The sequence below is a fragment of the Anarrhichthys ocellatus genome, unplaced genomic scaffold, assembly GCF_004355925.1.
Source record: "Anarrhichthys ocellatus isolate YVR2014 unplaced genomic scaffold, GSC_Weel_1.0 scaffold103, whole genome shotgun sequence".
Taxonomy (NCBI): domain Eukaryota; kingdom Metazoa; phylum Chordata; class Actinopteri; order Perciformes; family Anarhichadidae; genus Anarrhichthys; species Anarrhichthys ocellatus.
In genome coordinates this window covers 1228824-1247080 of record NW_022280133.1, presented here as the reverse complement: position 1 = coordinate 1247080, position 18257 = coordinate 1228824, and the positions used below count along the sequence as shown (strand labels likewise).

The 18257-nt window shown below is 43.8% G+C and overlaps 1 protein-coding gene across 4 annotated transcripts in view; it reads left to right on the top strand.

Moving 5' to 3' along the window:
- The window catches only part of macf1b (microtubule actin crosslinking factor 1b), a 29929-nt gene that overhangs the window by 3960 nt on the left and 7712 nt on the right, over window positions 1-18257 (top strand). Inside the window, exons 1-26 of one of the 4 annotated variants that reach the window (XM_031876109.1) lie at window positions 325-5180; window positions 5496-5545; window positions 8555-9291; window positions 9506-9562; window positions 9683-9853; window positions 10458-10624; window positions 11154-11313; window positions 11423-11507; window positions 11591-11844; window positions 12668-12787; window positions 12966-13073; window positions 13190-13408; window positions 13724-13927; window positions 14020-14251; window positions 14396-14622; window positions 14703-14825; window positions 14913-15014; window positions 15449-15550; window positions 15751-15915; window positions 16113-16268; window positions 16432-16629; window positions 17016-17144; window positions 17253-17423; window positions 17509-17664; window positions 17773-17979; window positions 18123-18242. In XM_031876109.1, coding sequence (XP_031731969.1) covers window positions 8635-9291; window positions 9506-9562; window positions 9683-9853; window positions 10458-10624; window positions 11154-11313; window positions 11423-11507; window positions 11591-11844; window positions 12668-12787; window positions 12966-13073; window positions 13190-13408; window positions 13724-13927; window positions 14020-14251; window positions 14396-14622; window positions 14703-14825; window positions 14913-15014; window positions 15449-15550; window positions 15751-15915; window positions 16113-16268; window positions 16432-16629; window positions 17016-17144; window positions 17253-17423; window positions 17509-17664; window positions 17773-17979; window positions 18123-18242 — 4290 coding nt within the window. In that variant the 5' untranslated portion in view covers window positions 325-5180; window positions 5496-5545; window positions 8555-8634. Of the gene's footprint in view, window positions 1-324; window positions 5775-8554; window positions 9292-9505; window positions 9563-9682; window positions 9854-10457; window positions 10625-11153; window positions 11314-11422; window positions 11508-11590; window positions 11845-12667; window positions 12788-12965; window positions 13074-13189; window positions 13409-13723; window positions 13928-14019; window positions 14252-14395; window positions 14623-14702; window positions 14826-14912; window positions 15015-15448; window positions 15551-15750; window positions 15916-16112; window positions 16269-16431; window positions 16630-17015; window positions 17145-17252; window positions 17424-17508; window positions 17665-17772; window positions 17980-18122; window positions 18243-18257 lie in introns of those variants that run through there. The other 3 variants (XM_031876108.1, XM_031876107.1, XM_031876110.1) reach the window with 3 other exon arrangements.

Sequence of the window (18257 nt, the reverse complement as noted above, 5' to 3'; positions counted from 1 at the left end):
CATACTGCATCCGACCACAGACCTTTGTCATGGTAATGCTCTGAGTCTGCTGCACTGCTGGTTTCAGTCTGTGGCCTGGAGGGACTCGTTAGTTAGTTGCATGAATGAGGACGTCCCTCAGCAGCAGCCCCCCATACACAGACCGGTGTACAACACACAGGAGACAGACGCACACCTGCTCCTTAACACAAGGCATGCACCAGCACATCTTCAACCTTTTTTTCCCCCATCAACACTGGGATACGTATAATAATAATAATAATACATTTTATTTATATAGCGCTTTAAAAGGCACTCAAAGACACTTTACATGGTAAAAACAGAAACAATAAAAGCATTTATAATAAAAACAAAATCTACAACATAACAGTAAGAAAAAAAAAAATATGAGCCTCAAATTGGATGTTGTCAAGCATGAATATAATAAGCATTTGAAATGGTAATACCATTCATACCTTATGGACCAGGCAAGCCTAAATATGAAAAAAGATTCATAATAGACCAAGAAGTCAAAGAACAAATCATCACTTCACCAAATGTGCACGTTTGCATAATTTGCTTAACTGTGAAGCAAGCTTATACTAACTACATATTAGAATACACTACATCAGATCAGGCTACTGAATGGACTTTGTAGTGAGAATCTTTTGTTCAACGGCTGTCTCCCAGGCGAAACATACATTCATAATTTCACCTTTATAGATAAAATATCTTTAGGTTAATACCTGGCGGTTGACAACATTTTATTTTGGTCAATGTGCTAATTGGATTATTAGAGTGAGGTCACAAAACTGTCTGAAACCACAAGTGCATCCTTGATTTAGCTGATGACTTCCATACGTTTGTTTTGGATATGATGCCTGCTGTTTAATCTCTATTTTATTAATAAAATCTAAAATATGAACAATCGACTAAGGTGTGCCAAGTGCTCATACCTTGCACTAATCAATTCATGGCGAAGACGAAGACAGTCATGAGAGGCAGTAGAACAATAAATCCTCATGCACCTGAGTAATAGTAAATTAGGAATTACATCTCTTCACTTTGACAGTCAGTTTAAGGTCAAACGTTCATCCTGTTTCCCTGCCCCCCTGCTGGTGTGGCTCTTCTGGATAAAGCTCTCTGTGTCGTAAAGGTCTCTGGTTTCTCTGGGCCTGTGGCAGATGCTGCATCCCAAATACGTCTTGTACACACAAGTTGAAAACAGGCCCTGTAAGAGGGGTGAGAGATCACAGCCTATTATCCTCTCCTCTCTCTGTTTCTGACAGCCCGCAAACAGCATCCCCGCTCTCTGATGCTGTCATAACCTTTAGGAAAAAAGGGGGCTTGTTTTCATTGCTGTGAATCACCTACAAGAGGAATGAAGGATGCCAAGATGGCGGTAAAGTCAATTTGTTTATTCTGCAGACTCAACTTTAAATTTAATCTTACATCCAGCTGACTGTTTTTCTCAAGCTTGGCGTGTCAAATTGATTTTAATCTTATAACACTTCAGGAAATCTCTCCCTTAAGAGATATTTTGATTCACACACTTTATCAGGGTTAATGGCAATGTGGGGCCTCTTCCTTTATTGCCCGTGGCTTCCTGTGCTCAACAAAAAGTGTGGATTTACGGCGGTGAATCCTCTCTTCCTGGGAGCAGTTGAATCAAACGCAATGTGCTGATGATGAGTCGAGCTCCTCTAACCCCCAAGTGGCTAAATCCTCTTGTCACACATGACTGTGATTAACAGCATCCAGGCCCGGGCAACCCAGCGGGGAAGCCCATCATCCTTTCATCCACTTTTCTTGGAAGCGACCTCTTTTGGTGATAAATGACTGTGTGCATTCTCAATGGTGCTTCTGGTTTGACCCTCAAAAGGGACCCCCCTCTTTTTGTCATTTCTCATGAAGAGGGCTAATTACCATGTTCTGTAGAGGAGCCATTGAGGTCTTATTTAATTTGAAGACAGCAGAGAGGTTGAGATAGCAGAGGAGGAGGAAAACAAGCCTGCAAAATGAATCTTCTTCTCTGGTCTTTTGGCACACTGGATTTATGATCAAATTTAGGCTCCCATTGCACTCTCATTTAGAATCACATTAATTTTGGAGACTCCACTTTCTTCTACCTCCCAACCTGTGTCCACTCCATTAAGGCATGTATTTTGGAAGGATAATGAGGGCTGCTGACAGTAGGATGAGCTTTCTTTCTTGCCACCAGTAGCAGCTTATTGCATCACCGCATAGCTCAGCATGCCAGCTGCTCTTTAACCACATCAGCTCTTGTCTTTTTAAGAACTGTGTGCAGGCTCTACGTGTGCACCTACCGTGAAATGGAGAGGAGAGATTTTTGGCAAAATCATTCAATTAGTACAGAGGGAACTGGAGGTTCCTGAAAGCCGGGATCAGGTGTCATGGTTTGACAACAATGCCTTCCTGGAAAAGTGGTGCCTCGTCACTGCCAGCTCCTTTTCAGATAAAGACAGGAGGGGACGGGGAATGCAGGCCTTACTTGCTCATTAAACAGCTAAAGACATTAGCTCTCCAAGTGACCTGAAGACACTATGTCTGAGTTTGTGCATTTTTTTTTTTTTTTTTTACAGTTAAACCGTCTGAGCTGGGTCTTGTCAGCTAACAGTGCTCATAATGATATTGATATAATAAGGATTCCCTGGTTGTTGTACTATTGTACATCTCCAAGACTGTGAGATACAGGACATCTTTAGTGGTGTGACTAAGGAGAGACTGGGAACTCTTGCATCAGCACCGGAGTACTCAGGGGTTAAATAACTTAACCCCACAGAGGTCATTCTTTTCAATTCTCTCTCTCTCTCTCTCTCTCTCTCTCTCTCTCTCTCTCTCTCTCTCTCTCTCTCTCTCATCGGCCACAGTGACAGCCATTTCCAGTTTTCCTTCTTTTTCGTATTTTTTTTCAAATCACTATTTGCATAATTTAAGGCTGGAGGAGGGTCAGGGGGGGTCAGAAATGGGACGGTAACAGAAAGGGGCTGAGGATCGCTCTAAATGCCTGAAGCAGCTTCAAAGTAGAATCAACAGTCTATTTTCACCACCAGCGCTCATTCACTGAGGTTCCGAATGTTATTGAATTAATAGCTATATGGACAATGACGTGATAGACAGGAGCTGTGCCAGGAAATATTTTCAGCAGCTTTTCTCAAATTGAATGGAGCGCTGTGTGTGACAACTGGCAGAAAATGTTATTAACACCCATATGTAATTATTCAAAACTTAACCTTCACTAAACATGGCTGAGCCTCAGCACATCGACCTTCAACAGACTAAGAATCTTTGGTGTATCTTTGGTTGAACTGAACAGTATGTGTTTAATTCTGAAAGGCACACACCCTACATGAAGCTCCGGCAGAATATACTGAACTTGAGACTTTGTTACTGGAGTTGCATCATGATCCTGTGGACCAAACAAATCAGGACTCTGCACACATCTCAGGCTGAATAAACCGGGTTTGCATTGACAGGTTCAAAGACATTTCCCCTCACATGTAACACAGAAGGCACTTTACACTGGAGCGAGTGGTATTGATTATATGATATTGTATGAGGTGATATATGTACTTGCATGGTGGAATCCACGTAGAAAGGCACATGAACATTCCTCCTCATCATAGAAGATATTATTTTTAACTGAATACAGGCAAATTATGAAATTGTATTGTTATTATTATTATTTCATGTATATTTATGTATTACTTGATGCTTTGGCATTATTGTTCTTATTATATTCATTCGGATAAAGTATATTGAATTATATTATATATAAAAAGATATAGAAATGTGAACTAGATGTGTTGTTTATTGAAGAGTCAACAGTAAGGTTTGTCTTCCTTCAGATGCGTTCTCCTTTAACTAATCCGAACACTCGATGAGTGACCTTGTGGATTAGGGAGGAGGCTGAGTGGCGGGTGTCTGCATGTGTGTGTGTGTGTGTTTACTGTCGAGACTGTGTGAGAGAGAGTGTGTGGGTGTGTGTACATGCATGCACGCATTTGGTGGATCAGTCGATTGGTTGATTATTTGGTTGGCTAGAGAAAGACAGAGGGGAAGGACTAAAGAGGGCAGGATTTGGGGCGTAAAAAACGTCTTTGTGAGACAGTCACCTGTTTGCACGTTGCACCTGCACATTACCTCATATTCAAAGAGATATTTCTGGTGTATTAAAACTAGTCAATCCCACATCACATGTCTAAATAAACATCGGACATCATTTCAAACACCAGTTGCTGTAATGGTATTTGTACACAGAATGTTTGGTGTTCTGCATTTCAAAGGCAAATATTGTGACTTACTGAAGCAGGGCATGATAGAATTTCACCATAGGGGTCCTTCCTTTGCTTTCCCATGCCAAGACTGTATTATTTTCCCATTGCACTCTATCTTTGAGTGTGTGTGTGTGTGTGTGTGTGTTTCCTTCCAGCCTCTTTGTTTATGGATGGGCCGGAGTTGCAGTGGCTGAAACCGAGTTGAAAAGTAATCTGAGATGTTTTACAGTAATTAGTCGTCTTTGTTGCTGCTGTGGGGACTGCTGCACTGACTCTGAATGGGGAAGGGGGGGACGGCAAAGGGGGTTGGGGGTGAATCTGTGAGTGGGTGGGTAGCAGGGTGGGTGTGGGTCCCTTCTTTTGTAGCCTGCACTTCTCTCCCTCGCCATCGAGAGAGGGAATGGACTGAGGCAGCTGTCACTTAACATGTGAATGTTCCCGAGGGCGGCCCAGGGGTCTTTAGAAAACTCTCCCTTTTTTTTGCACCCCACTCATCCCATTTTTCAAGCAGAAGCAGCATGGAGTTTCTGAGCCCCAGTCAGACCCAGAGGAGGGGCTTTGTTGGAGGAGAAGGGGCAAGAGAGTGAGGGGGAAAAAGCCTGAGGAAGGTAAAGGGGGCACTTTGCCGCCTCGCTGCCTGGTACAGGAGCAACCTGAGCAGCAGCAGCAACAGCAGCGTTGGTTAGAATGCCACCATTACATGGAACTGGCTCAATCTGACCTCCATGTGAAAACCGCTCTTGGCTGGGAACTGTGGGAGTTCAACTGAGCCGTTGGAATACATTGTCTCCATCTGGGCGCACTATCCCATCGGCGGCGCTAACAAGGAAGGAATTCCTCTATCACAGCTCCCACAACAAAGAAGAAAGGGAGAGGAGCAGAGCTGGTGGGAGGAGAAGTGAAGTGAGGGGAGGGGAGGGGAGGGGTGCGCTGTGAGGGGAGAGGAGGACATTGTTTGCCTGTGACCGTGGGCAACGGGAAAGCATGAGTTATCAGGGCATGTGTGAGTGTGTTTAGAAAGTGTGTTTATTTGTGGGCATGTGTGAATGAGTGGACTTGATTGAGTGTGCGTTTGGAGGGTGCATGCATGCATGTGTGTGTGTGTGTGTGTGAGGAGCGTTCATGTTTGGGATGTTGGAGCTGGGAGGCCGTTCAAAGGATGCTCAAACAAAGCTGTGTTTTTTTTTTCTCTCTTTTTTTTTTTGAATGGTGATTGAGGACTGGCTGGATTCCTTTACTCATGCTGTTTGGCTCAACTGTGCTTCAGGGTAAGTGTGGTTCATGTGAGATTCAAACCGCCAAAACTGTCAGTAACCCAGGAATGGCTCAGAGAGAGAGAGAGAGAGAGAGAGAGAGTTTGATTATGGACTTTGTGCTAGAGGGAGCCATGTGCCGGTGAACGAGTTATGACTTTCTTCACTTATTCTAAGCAAATGCAAAATACAAGTGCGACAGGCAATGGCAAAGGCAGTATCAGTTTGAATGGATCATTCTGATGTAAGTATGTTTTATTCAGTTTGTTCTTTGTAAATAGTCTGTCGGCTGCTTGGATTTCCTGAAAGGATTCAGAATTCTGATCAACATTTTAAGAGTAGGCATGGCCATTTTCAGCAGCTACTCGTTTTTGCCAAAGCCATGCTGATTTGATTCCACGCAGCAGCTTTGTGTTGCATGTTCAGAGGGCTGCCTTTGAGATCAACGTGTGACCTTGTACGATATCCACCCTAAGATGTTATGAGTCTCAGGGGTGAATGCACAGCTGCCATCCTTGATTAGGGACCACTACCCATGATTACTACTTCGGGACCTCCCTTAACAGAGGCAGACGCACACCAGTCACACAACATTATGCCGCTCTACTGTTGTGATTGATGATTATTGTTTTGCTACTAATTGCAAACCCACCCATAAATGGGTCAATCGATGCAATAAATAAGAGGAACATCAGATCTTTTGTGTAGTATTTTGATACGCGAGGTGTTGCTCAAAACATTTAAAATACATACACATGTCTCCCATACTGAGATTTAAATAAGAACTAGACATGAAATGTGAAACTGAGGTACTTGCAAACAACAATGTTCGGATTGTTTTTCAATGTGTCGTTTGCGCGGAGAAGCCCCTCCACTACGGTTGTAATCCAATTCATCAGGAGTGGACTGTGGTCATGTATCATAAATCACTGTTGAGAGCAGAGAAAGGGGCTGGTCTGAATTAAGGGCCATTTTAAAGTAGGTTAAGTAACGGGATGGGTAGGTCATCTGCAATATGAGTTAAATGGTGGAGTGGTTCCCTGGTTCTCTTTCTAGTATCATTATGCTAGAGTGGGAGGTGCGTATCAAATATACAGGCTGTGGGCATTTTGAGAGGGAAGCTCTGGTTTGCTTTGGTTGTAGAATAATGTAGGTCATTGTATTCTTATAGTCTTTAATATGAGGGCTGTGAAGATTATTAAAATGCCTTAAGTATGTCATAAAACAGCGTCTGTGGCCTAGTCTAGTAGACATAATAAAACAAAATATCTGCATATAATAACATATTCTTAGTAGCGCTCCATGTGCACTCTAATGAGACTACTCAGCATATCCTCACATACTGTATATTGGTGCGAGAGTACGCTTAAGGACACTGTTATTTAGGAAACGACCACACATGCACGCTGCAGTAACCAGACACGACACACCCTCTCTCTTGAATTGTTAACCCATACGAACATGGCCACAGACACACTCTCTGCCCTCCTCCGGAGACCGCTGGGCAGTGATCTGAGCTAACTGGGTAATCATTGATCTCGAGGCCGGGGCTTTGTCTGGGCACCACTCTCTGATCTGACTGTGTTCTCCCCTGTGGATCCACCGACTGCATCATCTTGCTCTGCAGAGACATGCATGATGTTGGTAATTACTTGCCTAATGCACATGGAGCCATCGTATCAAACTAGGTTATTTTTGAGATTCTCATTTAGTTAAAAGCCATGATATATCTTAATTATGATTAGTTTTGGGGGACACGCAAATGAGATTTGATTCAAATTTGCCGTGGATATTGACGGGAGCACGAAGTTATGCTCCGATGCAGACTGCCTTTGTGTCTAACCTCTGGTAAAGATAAGAGAGCTGCATATTCAGCATAATCTTGTCAGCCTGCAGCATGACTGTAACATAGTTACCATACAGCATCGTAAATCCTCTTCTTCTGCTTTTTTCAAACCAGAAGAAAAGGGAATCCCTCTCGATAGTTTGTGGAGCCAACATCCCAATTTCCCCTTTGTTGACCCATATTGCCCCCCCCCCACAGATTTTTAGTCACCAAGCATGACCTGAGGTGACCCGTATAATTCTGAATGGACCAGTCCAACCCCGCCTGCAGAGGAAGGACCCAGCCTCAACAGGAACCTTGTGATCTCCTGATGGGCTCACCTCAGCTCCTCTAGACCAACATAATTACATCCACCTTTAACCCTTCTGTCAAAACAATGAAGGCGCTGAGCTGAGGGGGAAGCAGACGGGCTGACACAGTTTGAAAATGTCGCTGCCAATGATAGGCTTTTTGGTAATATACTCATTTTGGTCAAACAATATGTTGACGAGATCATTGCTGGATTCAAAATTGTCATTCAGTGATGTAGTAGTGAGAGAAAAGCCCTGTATTATCTTGGTTGATTGTTACTGTTTTCCTAACTACCCCCCACTGCCCCCATGCCACTCGGTGTCCCTAATCCCCCTCTTATTGTCACCCCTGAGAAATGAGGCGATGTCTGCATTTTTATGGCTGTCATATTTTATAATTGAGCAGATCCTTAACGGGTTTCCCAGGAGTGGTCCAGGCTGAGCTAGAGAAAGAGCTGGCTGTCTGCCACCGGTTCTGCGTGCCAGGCTCAACAGTGGGATCCTCGACAAGCCTGTCACATTGATTTCTAAGCCCAGAATATTTTGGTTGGTGATGTGAGATGGATGGGGAGCAAGTGCGTATGTGGTCTAAAGGAAGACAAAGGGACAGCGAATATCTAGGCCAAGTATCTCTGTGGTCTTTCAGTGCCAAGAAAAGGGCAACGTTGGCACAAAAATGTCACATTTAAAGGATGTGAGAGACTTGTTCATTTTGTTTCATAGCAGTTTTCTGAAGATGTAAGCTGTGGCAAGCAGTACTTAGTGACTTTAAAGAAGGGAAGTTGTGCTTTTAAAGAAACAAGATCAGCGGTATATTATTTTCTATGACTTACACAATGAGCACTTGTTTACTGCATGATGACCCAGAGCCCCCTTGTCTTATTTTAGGTAGCTGAAGGATCTTCCGCATGCATGGCCGAGGGGCCTTACCTCACCTATTACCTCGCTAGCCTCTGGGCTGAAGGATTATGGGAAACCTCGTCAGCCGGCCCAGCTGCCTGGGCCAGAAGTCCAAGCATGTGAGGTCAGACGAGGACTTCCTGAAGGAGTGCTACCAACGACGAAGAGAGCGGCAGCCCCCGGAGCAACATGGCGAGGCCAAACCAGAAGTGCCGGTCAAAGACAAAGCAGGAGAGGAGGCACACAAGGAAGGAGAGGTGGAGAGGGACAAGGAGGCAGAGGAAATTGATCATAAGAGGGAGGAGGGGGCTCATACTCCCATTTCTGACAAACTCCTCCGCAGCTCTCCCGCCTCCACAATCAGGAGCACCAGTACGCTGGACAACGCCTGGCACAGCAGCCCTTCTCCGATAAAAACATCCCGAAATGGGACACTAACAAGACGGACTGTGCCTCCAGAGTACACCCGTTCCCCTTTGGCTCACCCGGACAGGACCTCTGCTGAGAGGAGGGCCAGCTTCCAGAAGAGAGACTCCAGAGAAGGAAGCCCCTGGTCCTGGAAGACTCTGGCGTCACGTGAGGTCACAGAGGTGACGGAGGTGACGGAGACGGTCGTGACTGAAATTCTGGAAGTGACAGAGTATCCGTCTGGAGATAAAGGAGGGGAACCCATTGTCACCAGAACTGTTAGAGTCCTGAATGGTGTCGCCGAGGAACTCGCTGAGGTTGATAAAAAATTTCAAACATGACAAATCTCACCTGTCTTCCTTTTCATCCTTTCTTACTTCTTCTCATATCACCTATATAAATAATATCACCTATTATCACCTAGACTGTTTCTTTAAAATCAATGTTTTGTCTCTTTAACATCGGGGTGGGTCGTTTTGAAACAGCAATTTTGTCAATTGAAACAACAGGTCCGCTGTCTTTATTTTGCAGCTCCAAAGTGATGGACACTCAAGCTCAGATCAGGATTCCAGCCTAGATAGATGGAGGGTATGTTCTTGTTTATGTGTATCTTTACTCTTTTCTCCTTGTGTCGCGATCATGCTACTTGGTGACAGTATTTTCATTCATTCATACTTAAGCTAATATTTTGTTATGGACTCTCTCAAGGGAACAAGATCTGCCTTGGCTCTGAGGGATGTGTCAACAGATTCTGAGACATTTCTCCAAAACCTGGAAGCTTTGCTCACATGGGTCAGTGAGATAGAGGAGCTCACAGCCAATCAGAAACCCCCATCCTCGGAGGTCAAAGTGGTGAAAGCACAGCTCCAAGAACAAAAGGTCTGCTATCACCGACATCACATCACCTCATTTCTTGTTCCAGAAAAAAACATCTTTGAAGTATAATAGTAGTTTGAAGACACCTGAAAGGTTTACCTCTAGAAAGGTGTGCCGAGGTCATGAAAAAACGCTCAACTGCTTCCTTTACAACGTAAATTCGGTTCTATTCAGCTGTGAATGGGAGGTGTTCATGGCCACAATAAGCTTCAGTGAGTCTTTGTTAACATTTCCTGCGGGTATGAAAAAAAGCAGGGAAGCCTCTCACCTTTCAGCTGTAATCTCACCCATTGTATGCTCTGTGGATGAGGTGAAACCTGCCTGACTCTTGACAATGTAAGCTTGACACACGAGACAGGGCTTCCTTCACACTGACCCAAAGGCTGAAAAAACAAGAATGGGGCTTTCATGACTGTTAATTCTTACTAGAAGCAATGCCATTTCGCTAAAATTAAAGTATAACGCAAAACATCTTCTGTTGTACTTAGAACTGATTTGATTTTAAACAGAAGGAGGCCTTTGAAGTATTTGTCCTTATTCTTGAATCATCTGTCTTTCCACAAATATGGCTAAATATTATTCCTCCATCTGTGATGTTCTCTTACAGCTCCTGCAGCGCCTCCTAACAGATCGAAGGCGTAGTATGAACTCCATGATGTCGGAGGGCCCTCGACTTGTGGAGGCCCACCCAGGAGAGGAGGGGGAGCAGGAAAAAGTCAAGCTTACCACTCTCAAACAGAAGTGGGAGGCCTTACAGCTGGGGGCGGAGAAAAGGTTAGCTACCTTTACTGGCAATGCCACACACACATCTTGGCAAGGCTTACAGCATGAGTCACAGAACCATCATTGTAACAAGTTACCATCATTGTAACGTCATCCGGAAGTATAATCTCATGAGCTTTTGACTGCTTTGTGTGTCTTGCTGATGCTAGTTTAGTGTACAAAGTGATCAGTGATCTGGCTCCTCCATTAAACGAGTTCATGTCATGGCGCTTAGATAATGGGACCACCAATAGAGGTGACTGTGCGATACAGATTTACTGAGTTTGGCCGGTCAGCCTTCTCGACCTGCTTCTTCTAGACGGGTTCAATACTAAATTATAAAAGAGAGAGCTGCAGTCTTACTGATTTAAAATTCAAGATGAAATAATGGCTAAAATCAACTCAAAGATGTACGCATCACGCATGAACGCAAGAGACTGCAGATAGTTAGCTTATTTCTAACAGCTGTGCACTGTCCCTGTAATTATTAAATAAGTTATACCAGTCTTACTCGCTGATGGTAACATTTTGTCGTTGGTAGGAGAGCGAGTCTTGAGCTCATTCTGCCCAGGGCCCAGCTCTTCCAGGAAGGAGTAGACGGCCTGCAGCAATGGCTCATGTCAGTGGAACAGACTCTTGCTCAACTACGGAATGCAGAGCGAGTGATGCTGCATCTCTCGGAGGCCACAGACAGGGCCAAGGTTGGAAATCTACCATGTATGGTTCAACTGCATGTGCAGTGTAGTAAATGTGCATCGTGCTGTTTGAGTAAAGAATTATAACTTTGACGTGTTTTCACTTTTTTTTTAGGCTGTTGTCGAAGAGATTCAAGTCAAAACTGCTGAGCTAGGGAAAATACAAAAGTCGGGACATGATCTGATGAAAGCAATTTCAGGTAATTTTTACTACATATGGCGAAAGCTAATGGGCATAGTATGGTCATTGAGGTTGGAAAAATATTACTTTCAAATAACTCAGTTATTTCAGAGGAGGAAGCCCAGCAGGTGCAGGAGAAGATGGATGCTCTGCGTATCCGCTGCTCTGTGCTGAGTCTAAGCAGTCTGGATGTGCTGCAGAGGCTGGAGCAGGCCCTGGAGGCCTCCAGTCGCTGTACCTCCAGCCAGGAGGACCTCCACCTGTGGCTGGGCCGCATCGAGAGGGAGCTGCTGGGGGCGGCAGGAGTGCAGACACATGCTGGAGATGCAGTGCTATGTGCAGCTGAGAGACAGAGGGTAATGTTCCCACTCTAATAAACAATGAACAGATCAGGTGATGCTGCAGTGTTGCTAACTATTCCTAGATACCTAGCTTGCTATAAAAGCTCTGTTCAAGGGAACATTGTTGACTCATGAAGCTAACAAGTTGCAGCAATCTTCCAAACTGGCCTTATTTAGATAAACTGACCACATATTGGGAATCGAAATAGTTACTTTCTCGAATGAGAAAATATTAAAACTTAATAAAGTGACAAAATCTCTGACATTGCACAGTGTGTGGGGCAGTTGGTTGGTGCAGTAGGCTCATGCTGCATATTCATAAATTCTTGCTAATGTAGTATACATCTGTGCATTTCTCGCATTCAAATAAATCCACATACTATGCCACTGGAAAGCAGCTCTACATACTTAATTTGACTTCATACTTAGCATGAAAAGTACGTTAGTATGCAATTCCAAATACAGCTTATCTTAATGTTAGTGGACTCTCATGATGCCCGTTTTTGTTGTTAATTTGTAATTCAGCTGTAATCTTATCACGGCAGACATTTTGACACGCCATTACAGGTGTAATGAATGTAAATACAGGGAGTGTGATTATTTAAAACCGTGCTTCGCCTGCTTTGATGAGTCAGAATGTCTACAAGAGGCCTGACTTATCTGGGGACTTGTTTTTGGCCTAGAATGATACTACTGCAAGTATGTGCTGCCAAGTGGTATTATATTTCAGAAATAATAGTATCATGTTTTAATTAGGATTATATATATATATATATGATATTATGTTCCATTGTATATGTTTGTAATGCTATACTAACATACGGTATATTCTCATCAGCTGGAACAGGCAGTGGTGAAGGAGATGGCTTGGTTCAGAGACACAGCGCTGAGTCTTGAAAAGCTGAAAACCATTCATCTGAATCCAGAGCTCATAGCAGAACAACTCTATGAACAGAAGGTTGGGACATTATACAAACACAACTGGCTAACTAATAAACTAAATGAATAGTTTCCCACTTAGAATAAAAAAAACATTACATAATATGTGTAATCTTTCATTTCTACGGTGTTTTTTGAAATTCATTTAAATGATGAATGGTAAGTGAATTTAATTTGATGTATTATCTCCCGAATAGATTTTGGCAGTGGAGATTCTCCAACACAGGTTCAACATTGAGAAGATGGTGAAGATTGCTGAAATCTTGCTGACGTACAGTGATGAAGGAGAAACGTACGATTTGCAGGTATTCGCCACAACTCATTTACTAAATAACATATTTACTGAAAATGTAAAGAAATGTAACTGTAAGGTGTTTATATTTCACATGCATTTATTTTTGCTGTCACCTCCCCCACGCAGACCCCACTAGATGCCTTACAGGAACAATGCAACACCACCTCAGCCACCAATTCCCACGTGGTCCTGCAGCTTGAGCACGCTCAGTCGCTTCTCCTCCAGTTCTCTGAGGGCATCGGGGAGGTATCGCCCTGGCTTGAAGAAACTCAAACCCTAATTGGCCAGCTTTCCATGAGCACAATCAGCTACGAGGCATTTCGGGAACAACAGGACCTCTTACAGGTAGAAGAAACCTGCCTCTCTGCATTAGAAGGCCAGCTTTTCTCTTTTTTGTTATAATACCTTTCTTTGGCCAGTTCAACAATGAAGTCCTTTTGTACTTCACAGTCTGACACCGTTTTCCTATAGGTGAATGAGCTGATCTGTTCAAGGACTGTTCATTAATGCTATCTACTTCCCAAGAGGGTTACTTTTCTACCTGTGCACTATAATGGCATTTTAGTTTTTTTTCTAACTTCCTCTATCCAGGTTCTTTCTGAAAACAAAGTATGCTCTCCATAATGTAATTACATTATTTTGTATCTCTTCTCTCCTAAGGGTCTGAGGGAGTCTATAGCAGAGCACAGACCCCTGATTGCACGCTTATGCTCTCTGGCAAAACGCTTGTCAGAACTAAACCCCATTCAGGGGGATGAGTTCTGTCGAAAGGCGACGGAGGCCGAGGAGCAGCATAGAACCATCAGAGACCGGGTCAGAGAGACTGCTAATCTACTCGAGGAGTCATTACCTCGATTCACACAGGTAGGACTGCTGGGTTAAAAAAATAGCCCTACACTTTGAAAATATAGTGTAATACACACAAGCACACAACAAGTGTTTTCTTCTGTCTATAGCTGAATGAGAGGATGACCCTTATCAGAGAGAGTCTTGACCGCCTGTGCAGTCGCATACAGACTCACACCTCTCTTCAAGGCATCACCCCGAGGATCCAGGAGCAGCTGCAGGACAACAAACACACCCGGGCCGAGCTGTCCAAGCTTGAGCTGGACCTTGGCAGTGTGAAGACACAAGCAGATGAACTGCTGGCCAACACGCAGGCCGCTGGTGATGGATCTGTCGGCACAGGTAACGATCTTCTCGGAAATTGTATCGTTTGTATACAGATGTGATATTGTCCTATAGTACACATGGGGCTGCAAGTAGCAACACTGCTTTGGGAAAAAGGGCCGATTCTAAGCAATACCCCTGTTATTTTCTCTGTGATCTTAGCAATCCAAGAGCGTGTGTCCAGCCTGTCCCAGCTGTGGGACGAGACGCATACTCAGGCCCAGGAGAGGGAAAGCTGGCTGCTCAAACTCTTGGATCTTGCCTTGAAGTTCTGGAGCGACATCAGCGATGTCACGGCTGCTCTCAGTGACGCTCAGCAGGCAGTTTTGGATCTCAATGCTAGTCGGAGAGACTCGGAAACAATCCGCCAGAGCCTTGAAACCATGCAGGTTTGTCAATCACATATGAGAAACCCTCATTTTTTATATAAAAGACACAATATAACCTTTTCTATCTTTTCAACTCACAGACTCTCAGAGAGGATATTGACAGTTTACAGGGAGATTTGGACACCCTTGGTGTTTTGGGAATGGATCTGATGTCAGCATGTGGCGATACAGACAAGCCAGATGTCACAAAGAACCTGGATGAAGTATGAACTACATTTGAACACAAATAAGTTTTAACTCATGATGTTATGCTGACTAACTGAATACCTTGTCTGTTTGGTGTCTTGAAGCTCTATTGCACGTGGAACAACCTGAGCAAACTGTGGAACGAAAGTCACAAAAAGCTGGAGGAGTCCTTGCAGATGGCACTACATTATCAAGACACTATGCAGGTGTGTGTCTATATGCAGTATTGGTGTGTATGCATACAATATACTAACAAATATTTCATGGTCCGTATCTGGCCATATCAAACGGGTCGCTTTGGCCACCCCCGCCTCGCCCAAGCAGTGTTATGGCATCCTGCCAACAACAAAGCTAGTCTTTTATCCTGTTACAATAGTAACGTCCAGACTCTTACTCCCTGTAGCTTTACATTTTAACTGCTGACAGATCATGTGGACCCCTGCCAAAGGCAAATGAGTTTAATGGTGCAAACTGCATCAGACAGTGAAAGGAAAACTATGTGAAATGTATCCAGCTGTATTCACCAATGGGGTTGCATGTTTTGCTGTTGAGAAGCCACAACATGGCAAGAGTTCAGGGTTGAGTGGTTGTACATTATATCAGTTATTGTGCTTTAATGCTGTTATTGTCCTGCTAATAGGGTCTTTTTGAGTGGTTGAAGTCAGCTGAGCTGAGGTCTACTGAAGAGTTTATGGTAGGAACTGACCTGGAATCCGTCAAAGAGCAGCTACGTGATCTCAAGGTGAGTTTATTTGCTGAAGTACACCCGTAACCAGCAATGATCAAAGTTCTTTTTCATATATGCAGTGTATTTGGTCTCATATTCTACAGAGACAGTGCTTTGGGCTATGTGTGTTGTATTTTATTAAAACAGAAAACATATATACGTCATGATAATAGCTAACGTCCAAACATATATTTTGTCTTTACTCTTTCTCTCAGGAGTTTAAGCGAGAACTTTACCAGAAGAAGATAGAGATAGAAAGCCTGAACCATCGCTTTGTGTGCCGGCTGTCTCCAGGCTCGGAGCGTCCAGGCTCCGTCTCACCGCTGTGTGACTTCAGACAGCGCTGGGACAGCTTGGAGTCAGAGACTGTCAGCAGACAAGTGAGAATATGCAATCAGATAGCATTATGTAATATTGATATTCGCACGCCACTATAATCCATTATATGCACAATGTCATCATGCTATCCATTAAGTTTGATGTCATTTCAACAACAGAAACCACATTTAGCTGAAAAACAGTTAATATATACAGTTAAAACAGTAAATATATATATATATTTTTTACTGTGCATCAGCATCAGCTGGAGTGTGCTCTGCTGGGTCTGGGTCAGTTCCAAAACACTCTTGCTGAGCTACACACATGGCTCTCCCGAACAGCTGACCAACTCCAGGGCAGCCGGCCAATCAGCATTGACCTGCAGGCCTGTGAAATAGAGCTGGCCAAACACAAGGTTGGTGGTGGGCTAAATACAATGAATGTTATGTGCTAAGTGTAACAGTGCTCCTTCTGACCAGGCGACAACCTTCTGTAGTCCGATTGTATGCTGGGTGTTCAATTCACAAATGGTGGAATTTGATTTCCACTCTTCCTCTTTTGCTTCTTCCTCCTACAAGGTGTTGCGTAATGATGTCATGTCCCACGTTCGCACCGTGAAGTCCCTGAACCAGGCAGGCAGGGAGCTGCTGGAGGTCGGGTCCGGGGACAGCCCGCATGGTCTGCAGTCTCTGCTGGAGCAACTCAATGACAGCTGGGAGTTTGTCCGCTGTGAGACTGAACGCAGGCAGCTGGAATTAGAGAACAAACTGAGCCAGGTGAAGTTACAGTTGCAACAAAAGTCGCAAAGTATAGAAAAATAAATAACTAAATATATATATAAATTACATTGTTACGCTTCTTAAGCAGTTTATCATGCGCCCTCTTGTGGTGATTGTAAAGGTTACATGAAAATAGAGGCAAATCCCGAATTTACATTGGGGGGTTTTATTTTGAAATTGAATCTACAAATAAAAATGCACTGTGATAACAAAATAATATTTGATCAGTTTGCACACTCTTGCTTCAATAAAATATATTACAAAGGTTGATGACAACTGATGTTACATGATGAAACATTGTTCCATCACTAAGGTTGTAGTGAGCTGACACCTACATCACCTTTGATTGAGACTGAACGTTCATTCTGCTGTTTTTTCTGCAGGTACAAGATGTTACAATGGAGATTCAGGATCTCCTGCAGTGGCTGGAGAACACAGATCTGAGACTGTCCTCCTCTAAAACCGTGTGGGGTATGCCGGACTCTGCCAGTGAAAGGCTCAGCGCACATTTGGTAAAACGGACCAGACTTTTGACTGTACAAATAAAGAGATACACAAGAAATATAAATTTTTTAACCCAGTGCAAAACAACACCTCTTTATTCTTCTCACCCATAAAAGGAGTTGTGCAACGAGATGGAATCAAAGCTCCACGCCTACACAGATGTGAAGAATGCCATCTACAGGATGCTGGAGAGCAGCGACGTTGTGCGGGGATCAAGCACCGAGCACAGCTTATCAATTCTTGAACAGAAATGGGCATCCGTCTACAGCAAAGTCCAGGAGCGAAAGGTTATTTAACTCTCCACATGTCATCCTGTGGATTTATCATTAATCGAGTGCATCCTTATATCCAATTGTCGTGCTGTTCCCGCAGGCAAGGCTTACAGAAGGACTGGGTCTGGCCAAGGAGTTCCACAGTAACGTCCAGGAAATTCTCACTAAAATGAGCAAGTGTGAAGAGTCTATTGGGCTTCTTCCTGCTCCCAGCTTTGTTCTGAACAAAGTTTGTTCTCAACTGCAGGAACACAGAGTAGGTCTTTTTACACCTGCTGTGGTCTTTCTATGTCTGCTCCAGATCCAGAGTATACAGATTTAAAACCATTCAGTTTTGCTTCACGGCATACTTTTATTTGTACAGACACTGGTAAATGAGGTGAACGTTTACGGGGAGAAGAAGACCACCATGGAGAGCACAGCCCGCAGACTAATAGAACTGAGCAGGAAGGAAGACTGCGATGTCATTCATAACCTAATCATGACCGTCCAGGATCGTCACAAAAAGCTCCAGCAGCGCGCTTCAGAAAGAGGCAGAACGCTGGAGGAGGTCAAAAAGAATGCGAAACAGGTATGCTATAACTATATCAGCTCCAATGTGAATGGCTGACCTTCTCTGTCTTTCTCACAACCATCCATGCACTTAATAATGTTTGACTTGTGCCACTCAGAGGATCTTTTGTATCATATCTGTCTTTAATTCTCACGCTTCAGTTTAATGAATCATGGCGCCTGCTAGTGGACTGGATGGCGGAGGTAGAACAGATACTAGACACGCATAAAGAGATCGCTGTGACCCACGACGAGATTAAACAACAGCTGACCGAACAGAAGGTGCGGCAGGCAATA